This window comes from Globicephala melas, chromosome X (assembly GCF_963455315.2).
Source record: "Globicephala melas chromosome X, mGloMel1.2, whole genome shotgun sequence".
NCBI classification, from domain to species: domain Eukaryota; kingdom Metazoa; phylum Chordata; class Mammalia; order Artiodactyla; family Delphinidae; genus Globicephala; species Globicephala melas.
The window spans coordinates 18,320,782-18,339,206 of NC_083335.1; the positions used below are offsets into that span (position 1 = coordinate 18,320,782).

General features: G+C 41.7%; 1 protein-coding gene across 3 annotated transcripts in view; it reads right to left on the bottom strand.

The window, feature by feature from the left end:
• Positions 1-18,425, bottom strand: part of FGF13 (fibroblast growth factor 13) — a 499,719-nt gene that overhangs the window by 182,768 nt on the left and 298,526 nt on the right. For 2 of the 3 annotated variants that reach the window (XM_030844968.2, XM_060292801.1), the window contains exon 3: positions 14,868-15,035. The exons of the other annotated variant lie outside the window; for it this stretch is intronic. In XM_030844968.2, coding sequence (XP_030700828.1) covers positions 14,868-15,035 — 168 coding nt within the window. The remainder of the gene's footprint in view (positions 1-14,867; positions 15,036-18,425) is intronic. 3 annotated transcript variants of the gene reach the window in all.

Genomic DNA, 18,425 nt, shown 5'->3' on the forward strand with positions numbered 1-18,425 from the left:
TACGGATTATTTCCTGAAGCTCTGACCCCCTTGGCTTCCTTAGTAGCTTCTTCTCCTGCTTTTCCTTCTCTCACCCCTGAGGAGTCCCTTCGCTTCCAGATCACCTTCTCTGCCTCCCCTTCCTCCCTAGACGATCGCCTCTGCTCTGATGCTTTTACCACCACCCACAGGCTGCTAAGTCCTAAATGTCTGCCACCAGCCTAGAACTCATTCCTGAGCAATTTAAAGGCAGGTCCACAGAGTGTCTGAGACGCAGAAACATTGCTCAATAAGGGTTAAATGAATAAATGAATGAAATATAAAACCGGATTCATGGGATTTCAGTGAAAGACACATGGAGGAAAGTGAAGTTGTCCTAGACGAGCCCGTTCTAGAGCGATTGAGCTGTCCTTGACAAGCCCGTCCTAGAACCCGGCTCACAAGCTGACCACAAGTGTATGAGTGAGCTCAGGAAAGATAAACAGAACCTATAGGCTATCTATAACAGACCTAGCCACCCTATTGACTACGAGAAAGAATAAATTTTTTCCTCTTTCAAACCACCATGTTTTAGGGTGACTTAAAATACAAGAGCTAACTGATAGTTCAAAGTCGGCCGTTCATGCTAGTCTTTGTTCCTCAAGGGCAGAGATAGTACCTCTTGTCCGTGGTGTGCCTAATAACCAGCACCGTCCCTGGTCTGTACAAGACAATAAATACCTATTGACAAATACATCAATTCTGTTAATGGTGACTGCAAGCGTCATCAGTCATTTGCTGCCTAGAATTACGGCAAATGGCAGGTTTAAACCAGAGTACCAAATTTGTTATTGGAATAGGTTAGTTGTAATGATAAATATTTACTGAGTATTTCTTGACCGACACAGTGCTAGGCCTGTGGTCTCTATATAATAAAGCTCTATTTAGTAGGGATGAAATAAAGGGTGTATGTTTAAATGGAGCCCTAATTGGGAAGGGAGGCAGATCTCTTTTAAGACACCGGTAACTGCTCCCAAAGAAAATGCTGCACTAGAATAAAAGGCTCCCAAACTATTCTGATGTGCTTTGGGGATTTTTTCCTCCTTCAGTAAATATTCTGGGTATATTTAACCAATTATCCACTAAGTGAACAGCTAACCATGCATGCCAATCAGAAATTTACTGACCCAGTTCACAAATCTAACACGAATCCAAAATTGCTACCTTCTCAGAGAAAGATCAAGAGATTACAGAAGGAAAATGGCTGAGGAGGGAACAAAACAGAAAAGTTACTGGCTGGCAGCGCCTAGAACTCCTACTTTTTGAAATGCCCTTTGTTCCTTATTGCATGAAAAGAAGTAGATTTTGTTCACAGCCTGAGGCAGCCTGCTAGACAAAGGTGCTCCCTGTATGAATGACCTCGTTGAGCCCACATTATCCCATAGAAGGCTGTGATTAGGCTGGGCTTTGTGGGCTGGATGTATTCTAGAAAGGGCTCCAGTAGACGGGCCGTGGGAGCTCTACTACTTCTTTGCTTGTGTTTTTCCGCAATAAAGTATTTTAACTAGTGGTGTGCGTGCATGCGTACGTGCGTGTGTTCACACCTTCTTTGAATGCCAACTAGTGACCACAAGGGGCATGTTTCACTTGTCTTGGGGCTTTGTGTTTTGGGGAGAGGCTGTGTCCACAGTGCTGTGCGGGCAATGGCAGGTCTCTGGGAGAATTAAACTGAGACAGTTCCTGCTCCATTGAGCTTCCAAGTAGAGGACCTGCACATAACCTGGGGGAATGTGCTCACACCAAGAGAGAAGAAAAGAAGGAGCAAATAACCCCAATATGAACATGTGTGTCCCTATAACCTCCTTGCATTTCAGACAGACTACCTAAAAAGGGGTCCACCTTTAGTGCACAAGATCACTGCATTCCAAAGTGGGCACAAAAATTCAGTGCATGGGTGGAACCCCTGAGCTCTCACTGGGAGTGCCCAAAGCTGGATAACCTAAAATGGGCGTTTTCTATCTGTACAGACCCCACCTCAGAATCACAGAAGTTCCAGAACTCTGCATCACTGCTTTCCTTTTCTTAGCGGGCAGCACATGGCACAACCAGTTAAGGCTGCTTCAAGGTCTAGTGGTTCCATGAGGAAGAGTATGGGTTAGAAGCATTCTTCCACTTAAGGAAACACTGCAGGAAACATGACCTGCACTTAGTAGATGTTCATATAGGGAACAAAGGAGAAGAGCATGTGACAAATCTCAGGGATGACCGTTTGTTCAACCCCTTGCCTGCTGCTGATACCAACGTTTCAACCAGGATGTGGGGAAACCCACAAGGGAAGTCTCCCAATGGATGCACTGGGTACGTGCACTCTGCTGAGAGGTGAGAGAGATTTCTGTAGTCCTTCTCTAACAGCAACTCTTACCAGCAGTGGACAAGATACTGCTGAGCTCTTCAACATGGATGGACCTGGAGAAAATCATACTAATTGAAGTAAGCCAGACAGAGAAAGACAAATACCATATGATATTACTTATATGTGGAACCTAAAGTATGACACAAATGAACTTATCTACAAAACAGAAACAGACTCACAGACATAGAAAACACACTTATGGCTACCAAAGGGGAAGGGAGGGAGGGATAAATTAGGAGTCTGGGATTAACAGATACACATAACTATATATAAAACACATAAACAACATGGACCTACTGTATAGCACAGGGAACTGTATTCAATGTCCTGACATAAACCATAATGAAAAACAATCTGAAAAAAATAAATAACTGGGACTTCCCAGTTCCAAACCACTGGTGGCACAGTGGTTTGGAATCCGCCTGCCAATGCAGGGGACATGGGTTTGAGCCCTGGTCTGGGAAGATCCCACATGCCATAGAGCCACTAAGCCCATGCGCCACAACTACTGAGCCTGTGTGTCACAACTACTGAAGCCCGAGCGCCTAGAGGCTGTGCTCCACAACAAGAGAAGCCACCACAACGAGAAGCCCGCACACCGCAACGAAGAGCAGCCCCCGCTTGCCGCAACTAGAGAAAGCCCACGCACAGCAACAAAAACCCAACGCAGCCAAAAATTAATTAATTAAAAAAAATATATAACTGAATCATTTTGCTGTACACCTGAAACTAACAAATATTATAAATCAACTATACATCAATTTGGAGAAAAAACAAAAGCAAAGCAAAACAAGAAAAGTATGGTGCTGAGCTTTTTCTCAGGTCTTTTACACCTGAAAGAGGGAGTCAGGGGTCAGGGTATAGGATGAGCTAAGGCAACACAGTGCAGTAGAGGATATCAGGCTTGGGAGATAAAAAGACTAGGCTACAGATACCAATTAAGACACGTATTAGCTATATGACTCTGAAGAAGTTATTTCCCATCGCTACACACCAGTATCCCCACCATGTCCTGCAAGATTGATGACACCTACCTCATGGGTCGGGAAGAATAGCAATAATAAATCTGAAGTGCCTGGCACAGAAAAGATGCTTTAAAAATTTGATAGCTAAGCACCTAACCAAAGCACAGTATGGAACTTCCTACACAGAACAGACCACACAAATTCCCGAGACCTCCTTCTTCATGCTTCTGGAGGGAAGTGGACCACTTCCTGCAATCTCATTCCTTGTGAAAGTCACATAGAACAATCTCTTGAGAGCGATCCAACCCAGTTGGGTAAGACTTTCTCTTCATGTGCCTTTAAGTCAGTTGTCATTATGTAATGAAGGTTTTGTCATTCAGGGGTTTAGGTCAGCAGGTATTTTGTGAGCCAAGGTTTTAAGGCAGAAGGTCAACTGGCCTGAGGTGATTAAGAACTGGCCCGCAGCTGAATACTGCACACCAGCACGGTGAGTAAATCCCAATTCTGACACTGCAGATTGTACAGCATTTCGACAGAGCCATATTTGATAAGAATTTGCCCTGTACACATGTTGAAGCTCAACCTCGCCGTTTCTCTTTTCCCTGAAGAACAAGCCACCTTTTTAATCCATCGTTTTTCTGACAGCAGGCCCGTGGTCCCTCCATGTCTTAGCTGCATTGGAGTATTGGCTCTACCATGTCCCAGTCAGGTGATCTTGGACAAGTTATTTCACTTCTCTTAGTCTCCATTTCCTCTTGCATAAAATGGAGAGGAAAAAAAAGTCACCTACTTACTTCTAAGGATTCTTGTAAGACTTAAGATAATATTAGGTAGAGCACTTGGCACATAGTAAATTCTGGATAATTGTCCGTTATTGTTTTCATTACTATTTACCATAGACTAGAGAGTAAGGTTCCAACAAGTAATGAGAACTCATGGCTAATATCTAAACCTCTAGGTAAAAACTAATCAAACAGAAAAGGGGAAATGCTGAGAGCAGGTCTTAATAACATTCCTATTCATGGTGGTAATTTTTTTTTTAATAAGAAACACTTTTAATTTTATTTATTTATTTATTTTTTGGCTGTGTTGGGTCTTCGTTTCTGTACGCAGGCTTTCTCTAGTTGCGGCGAGCAGGGGCTACTCTTCATTGCAGTGCGCGGGCCTCTCACTGTCGCGGCCTCTCTTGTTGCGGAGCGCAGGCTCAGTAGTTGTGGCTCACGGGCCCAGCTGCTCCGCGGCATGTGGGACCTTCCCAGACCAGGGCTTGAACCCGTGTCCCCTGCATTGGCAGGCAGATTCTCAACCACTGCACCATCAGGGAAGCCCCATGGTGGTGAAAAAAAATTTAACCAACAGAATCAGCTTTTTAATAATGAGAAATGATCTTTCCTCATTTCTGCTATTATAGGTGAAGAGCATCCTCTGGCTTAAAGAAAGATGAGGCAAGTGACCAGTTATGTTATTTATCTAGGGAACGTTCTATTGCACTCAAATGGAATTTAGCTTTTCATAATCATTCTACGCTTTCTCTGTGTGTCCTTGACAAGGTCATCACCTCCTTGAGGGTGAGGGTCATTTCACTTCCTTCTTGTGAGTGCTACACTCCACCTAACTCTAGGCCTGCAGAATTAGCAGGTACTTCCTGAGTCCCTTCTGCTTGTGACAACGTATTATCACAGCAAAGCTGAGAATGGCGTGCAGACAGCATTTTTCCCTTTAAAACTAAGATGTTTCAGCAATAAAATTGCTTTTAGACAACAAATGCACGTACAGGGCAAGAGGGGCAAAACTGAGCATATGGAGAAGCCATGGAGGGGGAAAGGAGGCCAGAAAAACCACGTTTCAATCAAGTCCTGTCATTCGCTGGGGAAGTGACTTAACCTTCCCATATCTTAGTTTACTCATCTGTGAAAGGTTGGTAGCAGCCCCTACCTTACGGGGGTTTTGTGATCTTGCCTCTAAGGGGCTTTGCACAGCGCTCTCACTGCATGTAGAAGTGGCCCAGTGGAACTGTGCTCCCTTTTCCTTCCTCCTCGGAGATCCGATATTCCAGACAATGTATACTGGTTGCTTCCAAAGCTGGACATGCTTGAAGGTTGACCTGGAGCTGTTCTGAAAATATATATCTTAAAATAGCTGGGGCTCCTAAGTAGAAATAGGCTAGCACATGGGTGGAAGTGAACATGTGATTTTGATGTGTCGGAGTGAGTGTGGATAATGGCTGTGAAGCAAGACAAGGGTAAGTGTTTGATAAAATGCAGGATGTAATATCTCTTGTTCCACATTTTCCCACGGGCATTATTCAAGCGGCATATTCTCAAGCACGCTGACAAATGCTGTAGCGTATAACAAATAAATACCTGAATCAATGTAATTTAGAATGCTAGGAATGATTTAGAAACACAGATAACACTGAAAGTCTCCCAATCATGGCAAAGTCAGTTTTCACACATTACACTGTGGGAGCTGGTGATGTCTGGATGATAAGAGGGCAAATGCCCCAGTGACGACAGCCTCGGGGACAGATACCCAGATCAGGGGCAGCTGGCGGCAACTTCTGCAATCTCACCCTAGAGCAGCAGCAATGAAGTCAAGAAGCACGTAGAAGTCCTCCTCTGGCATGTGGAGACGCTCTCCTCCTTCCCCTCCTCCCCCATCTTCTTCTTTAAGTATGATCACAGTGCTCCCGAGAATCACAGAGAGCAGAGCAAGGTTTCAACCACTGCTTGCAAGAAAGAAGGCTGATCACAAGGTGGCAGATTGCCACGCTCCTATGGAAAAGCCAGATTATATTTCTAAAAGCACAGAGAGGCAATGAGGCAAGGGAACTTCAAAAAGGTGAGAGAGAGAGAATGTGTGTGTGTGTTGGGAAGGATGGATACCTTACATGGACACAAGTTCTAAAGGTCATATAAGTGCTGCCTGTCCAGCAGTGACCTCTAATCACAGGGCACCTCCTGAAGAGGCTCATGCAACCAGCATGATAAGAATTGTAAATGGACAGCTGACATCATACAACGAACCTTATGTCAAGGTAATTTTGTTCTAAGGCAGCGATTCCAGCCCTGTTAGTACATTAGAATCACCTGGGGAGCTTTTTTTTTTTTTTAAAAAAAAATACCCATGTCAAGACTCAGCCACAAGAGATTTTGCAGGGTTTTCATTTGGACAAGTTATTGGTTATTGCTTGATTTTGGTCTGATGTTGGGCTCAGACATCACTACTATTTAAAAGGTCCTCAGATAATTCAAGTGTGGAGCCGAGGTTGAGAATCATTGAAGTAATCTAAGCAAGTTTGCTGAATGTTGGGTCCAAAGACTTAGTGCTGATACGTGAACTTGTAACTAAGCACATTTTTTATTTAGTTCAGCTGACACTATTTTTCACAGCAAGACTTTCTTTTTTTTAGTTGAAGTATAGTTGATTTACAATGTTGTGCTAGTTTCTGGTGTACAGGAAAGTGAGATACACAGACACACATACACATATTCCATTTCATATTCTTTTCCGTTATGCTTTATTACAGGATATTTTTAAAATTTTATTTATTTTATTTATTTTTGGCTGCATTGGGTCTTCGTTGCTGTGTGAGGGCTTTCTCTAGTTGCAGAGAGCAGGGGCTACTCTTCTTTGCAGTGCACGGGCTTCTCACTGCGGTGGCTTCTCTTGTTGTGGAGCACGGGCTCTAGAGTGCAGGCTCAGTAGTTGTGGCTCACAGGTTCAGTAGTTGTGGCTCACGGGCTCTAGAGCACAGGCTCAGTAGTTGTGGCACATGGGCTTAGTTGCTCCACAGCATGTGGGATCTTCCCGGACCAGGGCTCGAACCTGTGTCCCCTGCATTGGCAGGTGGATTCTTAACCACTGCGCCATCAGGGAAACCCTATTACGGGATATTGAATAGAGTTCCCTGTGCTATGCAGTAGGTCCTTGTTGTTTACCTATTTTATATATAGTGGTGTATATCTGCTAATTCCAAACTCCTTATTCCTCACTCACCCCTTTTTTCCTTTGGTAACCATAAATTTGTTTTCTATGTCTGTGAGTCTGTTTCTATTTTGTAAATAAGTTCATTTGTAGCATATTTTAGATTCCACATATAAGTGATATCATATGATATTTGTCTTTCTCGTTCTGACTTACTTCGCTTAGTATGATAATCTCTAGGTCCATCCATGCTGCTACAAATGGCATTATTTCATTCTTTTTATGGCTGAGTAGTATTTCATTGTATATATATACACCACATCTTCTTCATCCATTCATCTGTCAATGGACATTTAAGTTGCTTCCATGTCTTGCCTACTGTAAATGGTGCTGCTATGAACATTGGTATGCGTGTATCTTTTGAAATTAGAGTTTTTGTCTTTTCTGGATGTAATCCCAGGAATGGGATTGCTGAATCATATGGTAGCTCTATTTTTAGTTTTTTAAGGAACCTCCGTACTGTTGTCCATAGTGACTTCATCAATTTACATTCCCGCCGACAATGTAGGAGGGTTCCCTTTTCCACACCCTCTCCAGCATTTATTATTCGCAGACTTTTTAATGATGGCCATTCTGACTGGTGTGAGGTGATACCTCATTGTGGTTTCGATTTGCATTTCTCTGATAATCAGCAATGTTGAGTGTCTTTTCATGTACCTGTTGGCCATCTGTATGTCTTTGGAGAAATGTCTATTTAGGTCTTCTGCCCATTTTTTGACTGGGTGGTTTGTTTTTGTTATTGAATCGTATGAGCTGTTTGTATATTTTGGAAATTAAGCCCTTGTAGGCCACATCATTTGTAAATATTTTGTCCCAGTCTGCAGGTTGTCTTTTTGTTTTTCTTATGGTTTCCTTTGCTGTGCAAAAGCTTGTAAGTTTGATTAGGTCCCATTTGTTTATTTTTGCCTTTATTCCTATTGCCTTGGGAGACTGACCTAAGAAAACATTGCTATGATTTATGTCAGAGAATGTTTTGCCTATGTTCTCTTCTAGGAATTTTTTATGGTGTCATGTCTTATAGTTAAGTCTTCAAGCCATTTTGAGTTTATTTTTGTTTAGGGTGTGAGGGAGTGTTCTAACCTCATTGATTTACATGCAGAAAGACAGCAATACTTTCTTGAGGAAAGAAACAGTGCACTGATTTGCATTCTGGCACAAGCTCCTCATCTCATCACGGACTGGTAACAAACAATTTCAGACCCAGCCCTGAACCACAGACCACATTTGGAGTAGGACTTCCCTAAAGATAGCAGGCGGGGGTCAGAGAACAAGGGAACGGCATTCATCTTCAAGTGTGTTACTTGTCAGAGCCCAGCTTTGATGGGAACACGCTGCTCAGTGGGGCCAGCATGGCACTTCCCAAAGCGTATTTGTGGGATGTTACTACGTATTACAAATAAAAAGGTTCTGATAGCTGGAGTATGTTGTTTACCACTGAATTGCCCAAAGAGAGACAAATTCCTAACCTGTAAGACTCCTTAAAACCTTTAATACTCTCTAAGAATGGTGTGGAATTCAGGAAACGTGTATGTGATCTCTCTTTTCACAAAGACATATATGATCAGCGTTTCATGAAACATAATTTGGAAAATAGTGATCCAATAATTATTGAAGAACACGTGCAAGCGAGTAGAGTTAACTCTGCATTCTCTTCAACCAGGCAAACAAGTTATCATTTAAAACAAAGGAGTGAAAATTAGAGCTGAAGCAGCAGCACATCTGGTGCATCTTCTTCACAGAGGCAGACCTCCAGGCCTTAGGGTTGGGCTTGACTGGGGAAACAGCTCAAAGTCATCCAGGCTATGCCTTTTCGGATGTGGACCACAGTCTACCTGGGTCATACCGTGCTGGGTCAGAAAGGCAGATTTTCTTAAGTGGTTTATTAACTGGCTGTGAAAAGGAAAAAACCAGTAGGTGTTGCTGAGACATCAGAGCCCCGGAAGCACGTTGGCAATGCGATCCCTGATGTAGCAGCTTTGAAGGGGGCAGCGCTATATGGATAGATAACTTCCAGATTGCTTTCAAGGATCAGCACTTAGATTTTGACTTTGTTTTAAAATCAGAATCACCACCATCGTTCATCCAGTAAGACCTTTCCGGGAACTTTCCCAGGGCACTGTTCATTTAAACATAAATACTTGAAATGGAGGCAGATAACCGAGGGAAACCTCAGTCAAGAGAGTTGTAAAGGAGAGACTACTTCTCAGGAAACATCACCACTGTCAGGACGGGAACACCAAGGCTCAAGGGGGAAGGGAGGCCTGTTGCTTTAAAAAGTGAATCATCAAAGAATAAAAGGTTGTTAGTTCCTACCAGAAAAGCCAGCCTGGAGACTGAGCTGAGATGCGTGTGTCTAATAAGAGAATAATAAAAGCGCATCCTGGCCTGAAACTGAATTAGTGGCTGTTGTGTGTATACTTCCTTGATCGAATTATGAGTTTTCCAGAGAGTAGAAACTATCCCCCAAATACAACTTAATGTTGTATTTGCTGCCATAACGTAGGGAAATAGGAGAGAAGAGAGACTGTGTTTCAGTGCCATTACTAGTTCCCTAACGTTGTTAGGAGATAACAAGTTGTCTTCTAAGAAGTAGCTGACAAGTAACCAAGAGAAATACATTTGATCACTTTATGGGGAGAGGACAGTGTTTATTCATTGCTAATCACCAAGGCCTTCAGATTTCTGGCTTTTTAATTCGATTTCCATATGGACCAATATTTTACTCCTTCTTGTGACTCTGCAGTTAAGCTGCCAATGGCTTCAATGAGCAAAGAAACCTCTCTGCTGTTGTTTTGTCATCCTTCATGTCATAAAACAAAGGCAGGGTGACCCTAAGTCATAGTTATTTTGAAATTAAAAGATTCAGAATAAGGTCTTTTATCTCTACAGAGCCACCCAGACATATGGCCCCATGTTCTTCTAATCAAATAGGAATATCCCCTCAATTCTCATCTTCAAGGGGACAGATATGGAAGCAGTTATACCCTTCCTGCAAGTCAAGACATTTTCAGATATCAAGCATCAGAGGTGGCTTCGTTTTATTGAACTATTAATTCAAACAGCATTACACCCATTTTTCTCAAACGGCAAATTAGTATGAAAATGAGGAAGACACAAAACAGGAGACAACAAAGTTAAAGAAAAGGTGAGGATGAAAATAAAAACATTTCCCTCGGCATGTTCCTAAATGCTCTCCTACCGTCTTTCTCTCCTACCATTTAGGCAAGACTGATATTCATGGTGACATATTCTCTTTCTGGGATAAAGAAACCAAGGCAGTATCAGAGTAACAGACATTGTGCTTGTTACAAATATGCGCCCTTAACATTTGGCACATAATTTTGCTCTCTTTTGGTTGGTGAAAGCTGGCATATTTCATCACCGGGCTGGAGCACAGATTCTCTTCTCCTCCAACCAAAGTCACTGTGGTTGGATGCCTCTCTGAATAAAAAGGTTATGGATGTCCTGAGGGGGGAGATAGAATATATATATAACATTTTTTTTTAAATCACATGAAAACAGGACTGTAGGAAGGAGGCCAGATACTTGATTAAAAGATGGTGACAAAACCCTGAGCTTTGTAATACTTTCCTATATTGCATGAACTCCTTCAAATTTACTATTGTGATCAGGATTTTCAATCCTACAAGCAAATGCTGGGAATCCATGATTTCTTTTTCTCTGTAGATTTTCAACATTATCTACTTGTAAGCATGTATATCTTGGTGTAATTCTTCTGAACAACCTTCAAACATCAGTAAAAGCCCAATGACTGGCATTTCGGAAGCAACAAACTATACTGATAATAGATTGGCTTTCAGAAGTTACTCTAAATCAGTGATTTCATTTTGGCACACGTGACAATGAAAGGAAAAAAATGAACAAAAGAATAAAGCTTTGATGATTATACTTTCTCTTGCCAAGAGCCTCCTGGAACAGGAAGAAAAAGATTTTGGTAACGATCTCCACTCTCCATGTGGCTTTCTTATAACAAAGAGCGTTGCTGGTACTGGGCCAAATTAGACTCTCAGATATTTGTATGTGCTTCTTCACCCAAATTCCAGTACTCACATAAGATTCCATCGTAAGTGGTTTTTATGGAAATAATCACATCACCGAAAATCACAAGTATCTGGAACAAACTAAAGAACTTATTTTGGAATTGGCTGCTCAGAAATAGAGAGCTGTTTTTGGCAAAGTGTAATCTGTCCTTAGTATATCCTGAAAAGCCAGGGAGGTATATCAGGCCTTCCATGTACTATTTTACATGAATTCTGAGGGCCCTGGACACAATACAAAAATGTCTTTTCAAAGATAGATGATTGTGAACAATTGTAAATAAGTTATCTGTACCAAATCTCAGATCATCATAAATTATAGAAATAACCTGGCCCTTATAAAAACATCACCAACCAAAAGTAACACGAAGACTTTATAACAATGCAAAAACAGTTGGTAGATTTTATCAATTCAGTAAGGAAGAAGAAAATTAATCCCAGCTGTATCATAATACACATAAACCTCTTTGATCTAATTTAATCATTTGTAAGACTTATCCAACTCTAACTTACATTTCACCCCCAAATTTCAATGAGTGTTTCATTTTTCAAATGAGTGCCGCACACACACAATCGCATTAGAAGAGGTCACACTGGCAGCTCGGCATTGCACAGATCAAACCATGGATGGCTTAGCCACCCTGTCCGTTGCCTTCACCTGCAGTGGAATTGGTGGGCAGCCACAGTCAAGGTCAATTTCATGCTTTGGCAGAAAGACCATGAGAGGAACTCTCTCTTCAAAATGCTTCACGTGAGAATAAAATGTTTCAAGGTATGGATATAGTTTAGAATTGAGAGTCTATCCATTTGTAGTAAAGCGATCTCTTATTTCTACTAATCATAATAAAATGTTACAACAACTGAAAGAGAGAACTGAAGACTGTACCTTACAGAATTTAAAAACCAGTCTTGCAAAAATCTTCCAGGTCGCCAGAACGGCCACTGAACCCTTTTAAACCCACAGTTACTTCACCTCCTGGCAATGATGAGTTTCTGGCCTTCTGTATCCTACATGAAGTAAGCATGTTAATTTCTTAGCATAGTTTCCTTATTTATCCGAGGTCTCTTCCACAGCATGCTTCCTTTCGCCCCCATCTAAGGTCTTCGGGATCCTGTTAATTTGTACAGAGATCAAGTGTATTCATTTTAAGGTCTGGGTTCACCATTAGCTTCTGGCTCCTTGTTTAAAGGGGGTACAGTAAAATTGTAAATAGTGTCAAAATATCATCCCAGAAAACCTCTAATGCATCTAATACTATTTATAAATAATTCATACAAATCAAGAGGGAAGTATTAGCTTTCACTATTCCAGGAGAGCAAGACTAAGGGAAACCTTCAGTCTGAAAGCAGACAATGACCACCATCAAAGTATACCAAAGTGAAAGGCTGGAAGCCACATTTAACACAAGGACAGCCAGCTTAAAAAGTATCCAAACCTTGTACAAGAGAGCTTCACTGCAACCCATTCTCTAAAGAATTTTTCATATCTAAAAACATTCATAACATTATTCACGATACACTCCAGATATTTTGAAAACTAATAGGTGGGATAGGGAGGGTGGGAGGGAGGGAGACGCAAGAGGGAAGAGATACGGGAACATATGTATATGTATAACTGATTCACTTTGTTATAAAGCAGAAACTAACACACCATTGTAAAGCAATTATACTCCAATAAAGATGTAAAAAAAAAACTATATGTAATAAGAACACACCCATTAAAATTAGTTATTCAAATGTTTTTTTTTTTTAATCTGAGAATTGTTAAAACAATTTGAAGTAAGTTTCTAACCAATTGCTTGACTGAATTTAACCAACTTTTGTTTTTCAGGACGATGTGCAAGTACAAAAATAGTATAGTATCTGTAATACAGATACACACATCCATAAGAATATAATTACATAATAAATAGTATATTTCTCTCATACAGACACTGTTTTTGTGCTTGCAAATATATATATATAGAGAGAGATATAGATATATATCACATACAGATATCATTTTATAGAAAAGAAAGAAAATATTGCAATGCATTATATAAAGTCATTGTCACTGGCTTAATTTTTTTGTTTCAGTGAAGCATAAAATCAAGTTAGTATCTTCTCTATGAAACCACCAAAAATTTGTCTTACTCACTGTAAAGGGCCACCATTTATATCTCCAGATGACATCAGCACTCATGTGCAAAGTGGATAGCTTGCATACGGGAGTATGAGTGGAAAGTAAAGGCAAATGCTCTACTCTATTGCTGAAATAGAATTAAGCATAGAAAAGTGTACACTTCTCATTTTCTGCCAAAGAACATTTAAAGCTCTGTTTGGAAGGGAGGAAAAAGGGGAGGCTTTGAGATGTAAAAATTTGCTTCCAAAACTATAGACTAGACTCAATTTGGATTAATTTCCTCAAACACCAAACTTTGAACAGAACCACACAGCAGAAAGACAGCTGTACTGAAGATCTCATAATGTTGCAAAAAAGGGCAACTTGAAATCGGAACAAAGGCACTTCTAGAAATTGTACCAGAACCATTTATGCGAACGTGTACACGGAATGCCAAAGGACTAGTGAATACTGTCACCCCCAACATCATTCACTGGTAGATTGCATGGATAGTATTTGATCTTGGGTTGGGGGGGAGGGGTGTGGGAGAACATGAGCTGTTTTACCATAAGTATACTTCTCAAATGTCATTTTGGAAATCAAAACGTACACAGATGGCAAAAAGTTGACCACACTTGGTAATGTGAAAAATGTCCCTGTTTGATATATGCAAAACAGGTGGAAAAATGAATGAATACTCTTTCTAGAGACGAGGCACTTCACAGATAGATTTGTAGCACGGATTGCGATGAATACCTTATTGACCTCAGTTTAAGTAACAGCAAGTAGAGTTTTCCAAACCTGTACTTGAGCTGCAAAGAAAAACAAACTACTCATCGTTTCCTTGAGGCATGCATTTCACTATGGCAAAGCGCACCGGGCGTGCATGACAGGGGAAGTCTGGGCCTGCTTCAGCCAACTGAGTAGATCATGAGCATTCTTCGAACACAAGGCAGAAGGCTTTATGGAGTGGAGAAGAGTGAGAAAATTTGGAACAATCTTCTCATTATTTCATTTTGGAAGGGCCATTCCTCAGCCGACTGCTGCTTCAGGAAGGCGATGTGATGGGACCAGACTCGGCCAGATGTTGGCTACGGGAGCAAGCAACTTTAGCAGCCAAAACGGGGCAGTGTCATGACACCAGCTGAACACGTGTCAGCTGTGAGAAGCAGGAAGATGCTGCGCGCCCGGCCAGATCTGACTGTATTATACAGTGTCCCATCTGAGACTGCATAACACACTCACTGGCGAGCCACGGGGCCTCGGAACGATGTCAGGGGCCGAACAACACACAGCACAGCAGAGGGCAATGCACAGTCAGAAAGAAAGAGAAAGAAAGAAGAATGAGAGGAAACAAGCAAGACACACGTCCGTCGTGCACAAACCTTCGGGCTCTGTGTGTTCTTTGTGATGGACTTGCTTCAGCGGGCAGCAGAAGATTTCGTGACACTTAGCACGAAAGGGGGACTCTTTTTTCTTTAATTCCGCAGATTGGATGGAATCTTGCCGTAACATAATGTATTCCTGTGTGCCAGGGGGGGCGTCATCCAGAACTGTGGTCACCACATAACAAAATGAACTCAAGTTAGAGCTTCAGGAAAGCAGCGAACGTCTTACATCAACTCTACTCCCAGGAAGACTACAGAAACAACATTCCCAAGAAAAGTTTCAAAGAAAAGCATTGCATAGCTTGGGGGTTTTCTTTTTAAGGGCTTAGTTTTATAATACGAAAGCCCTGGGAATAGTTTACTCAGCTATACACACCTCGAGTGCTTGTATAATGAAAATTTAACAGTGTTAAACTGTCCCGGATGAACAATAAAACATATTAATACCAATAACCATATTGTATCTAAAGAAACACCATGGAGAGCTCACATGTTTCAGCTTGAAATCTAATATAAATATTTACAGGTGAAAATGGCAAATGTCCACCAACTTCTCAGGGTATTACTTTAGGTTTTCTTCCTCAGTCTGCTCCTGGAGAGGGCCCGGCTTCCATGCACTATGTACTGAGTCTGACAAAAGAATTCATTTTTTCCCCAAAGAGAACTGGGGCTGTCACAAACATTCTTCACATATTCGAAACCCCCTAATGCAGAGAACAAATTCCAGTTGAGAGCCTAATAATCAACATTGGCTCAAAGACCTACCTTGAATTGCGGAACAGCAGGGCCTGGTTCACTAATTCTGGCCTCAGATATACACCAAGCCCCTCTCAGCTTGCTAGGCCCTTTGTGCATTTTCCTAAGCAAGACTGAATTTCTAGTGTTTTCTCCCTGCAAAAACAAGGTGTCTGCTTTTACAGGGTCTGCTGCAACATTCTTTAGCCTGGTAACTACCCACCAAAGTGGGTGCAAATTTGATCTGCATCTGCAGAAACAGAGAACTGACCCCAGCATGGATTTTTTTCTCTTTCATGCCCTTCCCAATGAGGCCATCCCATTTTACTGGGAGTGAGTCAGTGCCCCTAAAGCTATGATTCACGGCGAGCTGACTCATTCTACTCCCCCAAATGCATACACTTAACATGCATTGAGAAAGACTGACACCAGCGGCACACTTCCTATGGGGAGAATAATGCTGCAGTGTTTGTAAAATACCAACAGCTTATGGCTGAAATTAGATGGCATCTCAAGCTTCCATGTTTGGCAAAACATTCCCAGCTCACTGGCTGGGATCCTAACGGACATTAAGAACTTTCTTTCATGTAGGAGTAAAAAAGGTATAAAAACCAACATAACTTTGAAATTCGTATTATGAGTTTAGAACAAGTTCTTGATAGATTGCTTGTATGTGGAATTGTTGTCTTCCTTTATAAGTCATTAAATTATGCAAGAAGGTGATGAATATTTTAGTTACTTCTCTTTCTATTTTCCTCTAGCTCCCAGCAGCACTAATCAAAAATACTATATAGACAAACCCCCACTGCTTTTCCTGGCAGAGTTCCCTTCATCTACTAGGAATGTGACTATAACTTCTTAGAATCTGGTCGTTGAATGCACATCTTCGGTAGCAACAGCTGCTATTCAAACCATTTGCAACCATTACCTGCCATGAGCAGTTAGTTACGACAATATAGACACTTATCAAATTCCAGCATCATAGGTAAAGATAAATTCTGATTTTACCATACAAAGTATTTTAGGGGGCTTCCCTAGTGGCGCAGTGGTTGAGAGTCCGCCTGCCGATGCAGGGGACACGGGTTCGTGCCCCGGTCCGGGAAGATCCCACGTGCCGCGGAGCGGCTGGGCCCGTGAGCCATGGCCGCTAAGCCTGCGCGTCCGGAGCCTGTGCTCCGCAACGGGAGAGGCCACAACAGTGAGAGGCCCGTGTACCGCAAAAAAAAAAAAAAAAATTTAGGGAAACCTCCCAAACTTGGAACTCAAAAAAAAAAGCAAAACCCCGCCCATGATTATACAGAAGCTGAGAAATCCCATTTTCATGCACTGTATATAAGAAACAAATTTTAAGATTAAAGGACAATTGGAGGATTAAAAAAAAAGAGCAACTTTTGGATAATATATAGAGAACTTGCTATTCAGAAGTACATGATAAACACCAGTAAATTGTCTTCCATTTTCATTTTTCAATACCAAAAATGACGTCACAAATGGGCATTTCTGGAGATTAATGACAGGCTGAAGGTAATAGTCTTTGGCTGACTCTCCAGCCATCAGCTTTTCCCCGCTGGTCATTAATTCCCAGAAAATGCCTTGCACTGACATCATTATTGTTTAATTAGATACAACTGGTTATCCGTAACATACAACAAAATTCTAGTGAAAGCAACCCAGTGACTGATACAAGAACCAGCCCCCAAATTCATCATGATGGGAAAGCATGAAAGTCACAAAAGTGCAAGATAATTGCTTTCCACAAAATTCTCTCTCTCCTGTTCTTTCTTCAAGCTGAATTTAGCAAGTGCAAAAGGTGCCAAGATGCGAGCATTTAAGGTGCCATCTGAGTAATGACCACAGGCACAGAACATTTCCTTGGAAATCGTGAACACCTGGGAGTTAATGGCTTAGCTTTGGGTCCAGGCCGTCTCCACTCAATGCCCCAAACATCAGTCAATTCAGGCAAAACAGAAAGAAAAAAAAAGAATATTCAAGAATATTCAATCAGTACATCTGGGTGTCATGTTGACACGAGAGCTAAAAATATTTTGGACTTTGTAAACAGAAGTGGCATCATCCACGCAACACCTCACACAGGTGTATAAAATCTCTGAATGTAAATTTATTTTGGATGAAAGATTAAAACTATTATGTTAAATGCATTTATTCTTAGGGCTCCTTCAAGTAGGACAGTGGATGCATGTGCAGTTGACAGCAGCGGGAATGACAGGGGACTTCCCACAAGACCCCAGCATCAAGGCAGGTGGGTACCTTAATTCTACTTCCTTACAAAAAGAATGAGGAGACAATGCTTCCAAGGGCCACTAGCTCTAGAAAAGAGGGACACTTGTAAAGAAGTCAGCTCATCAAAACAGGAAGAAAGAATGGGATTTGCCTTTCCCTGGCTTAGTACTATGACTTCTGCTGTTTTCCCCCTTCTAGTGCATTTCTTCTTGCACATCACTTCTAGCCTCTGAAAACCACTCTCGCCTTTGTTCATTGGAACCATTTGTCCACATTTACTCAATGACTCCTGCTGTTCTTCTAAATAATATTTATCTAATCTTGAAGGTGCATGAAAGACTCCAGTGATTAGGTAGATGATAGATTTACACCAAACCTCTTCCAGTTTCAGAGGTTCAACTTGACTCTTCAAGACAGATAAGATGGTAAGAGTGGCTTAGCCCTCATGGTTGATTTCTGGACCGTGGGGCCCATGCTTTGAGAAACCCCGCGAGCCCCATGACAACAGCAGTCAAGGAGTAGGCCTCTGCTGGGAAATGACACCCACTCAGCCAGTGCCCTTGGCCCTGATCACCTACT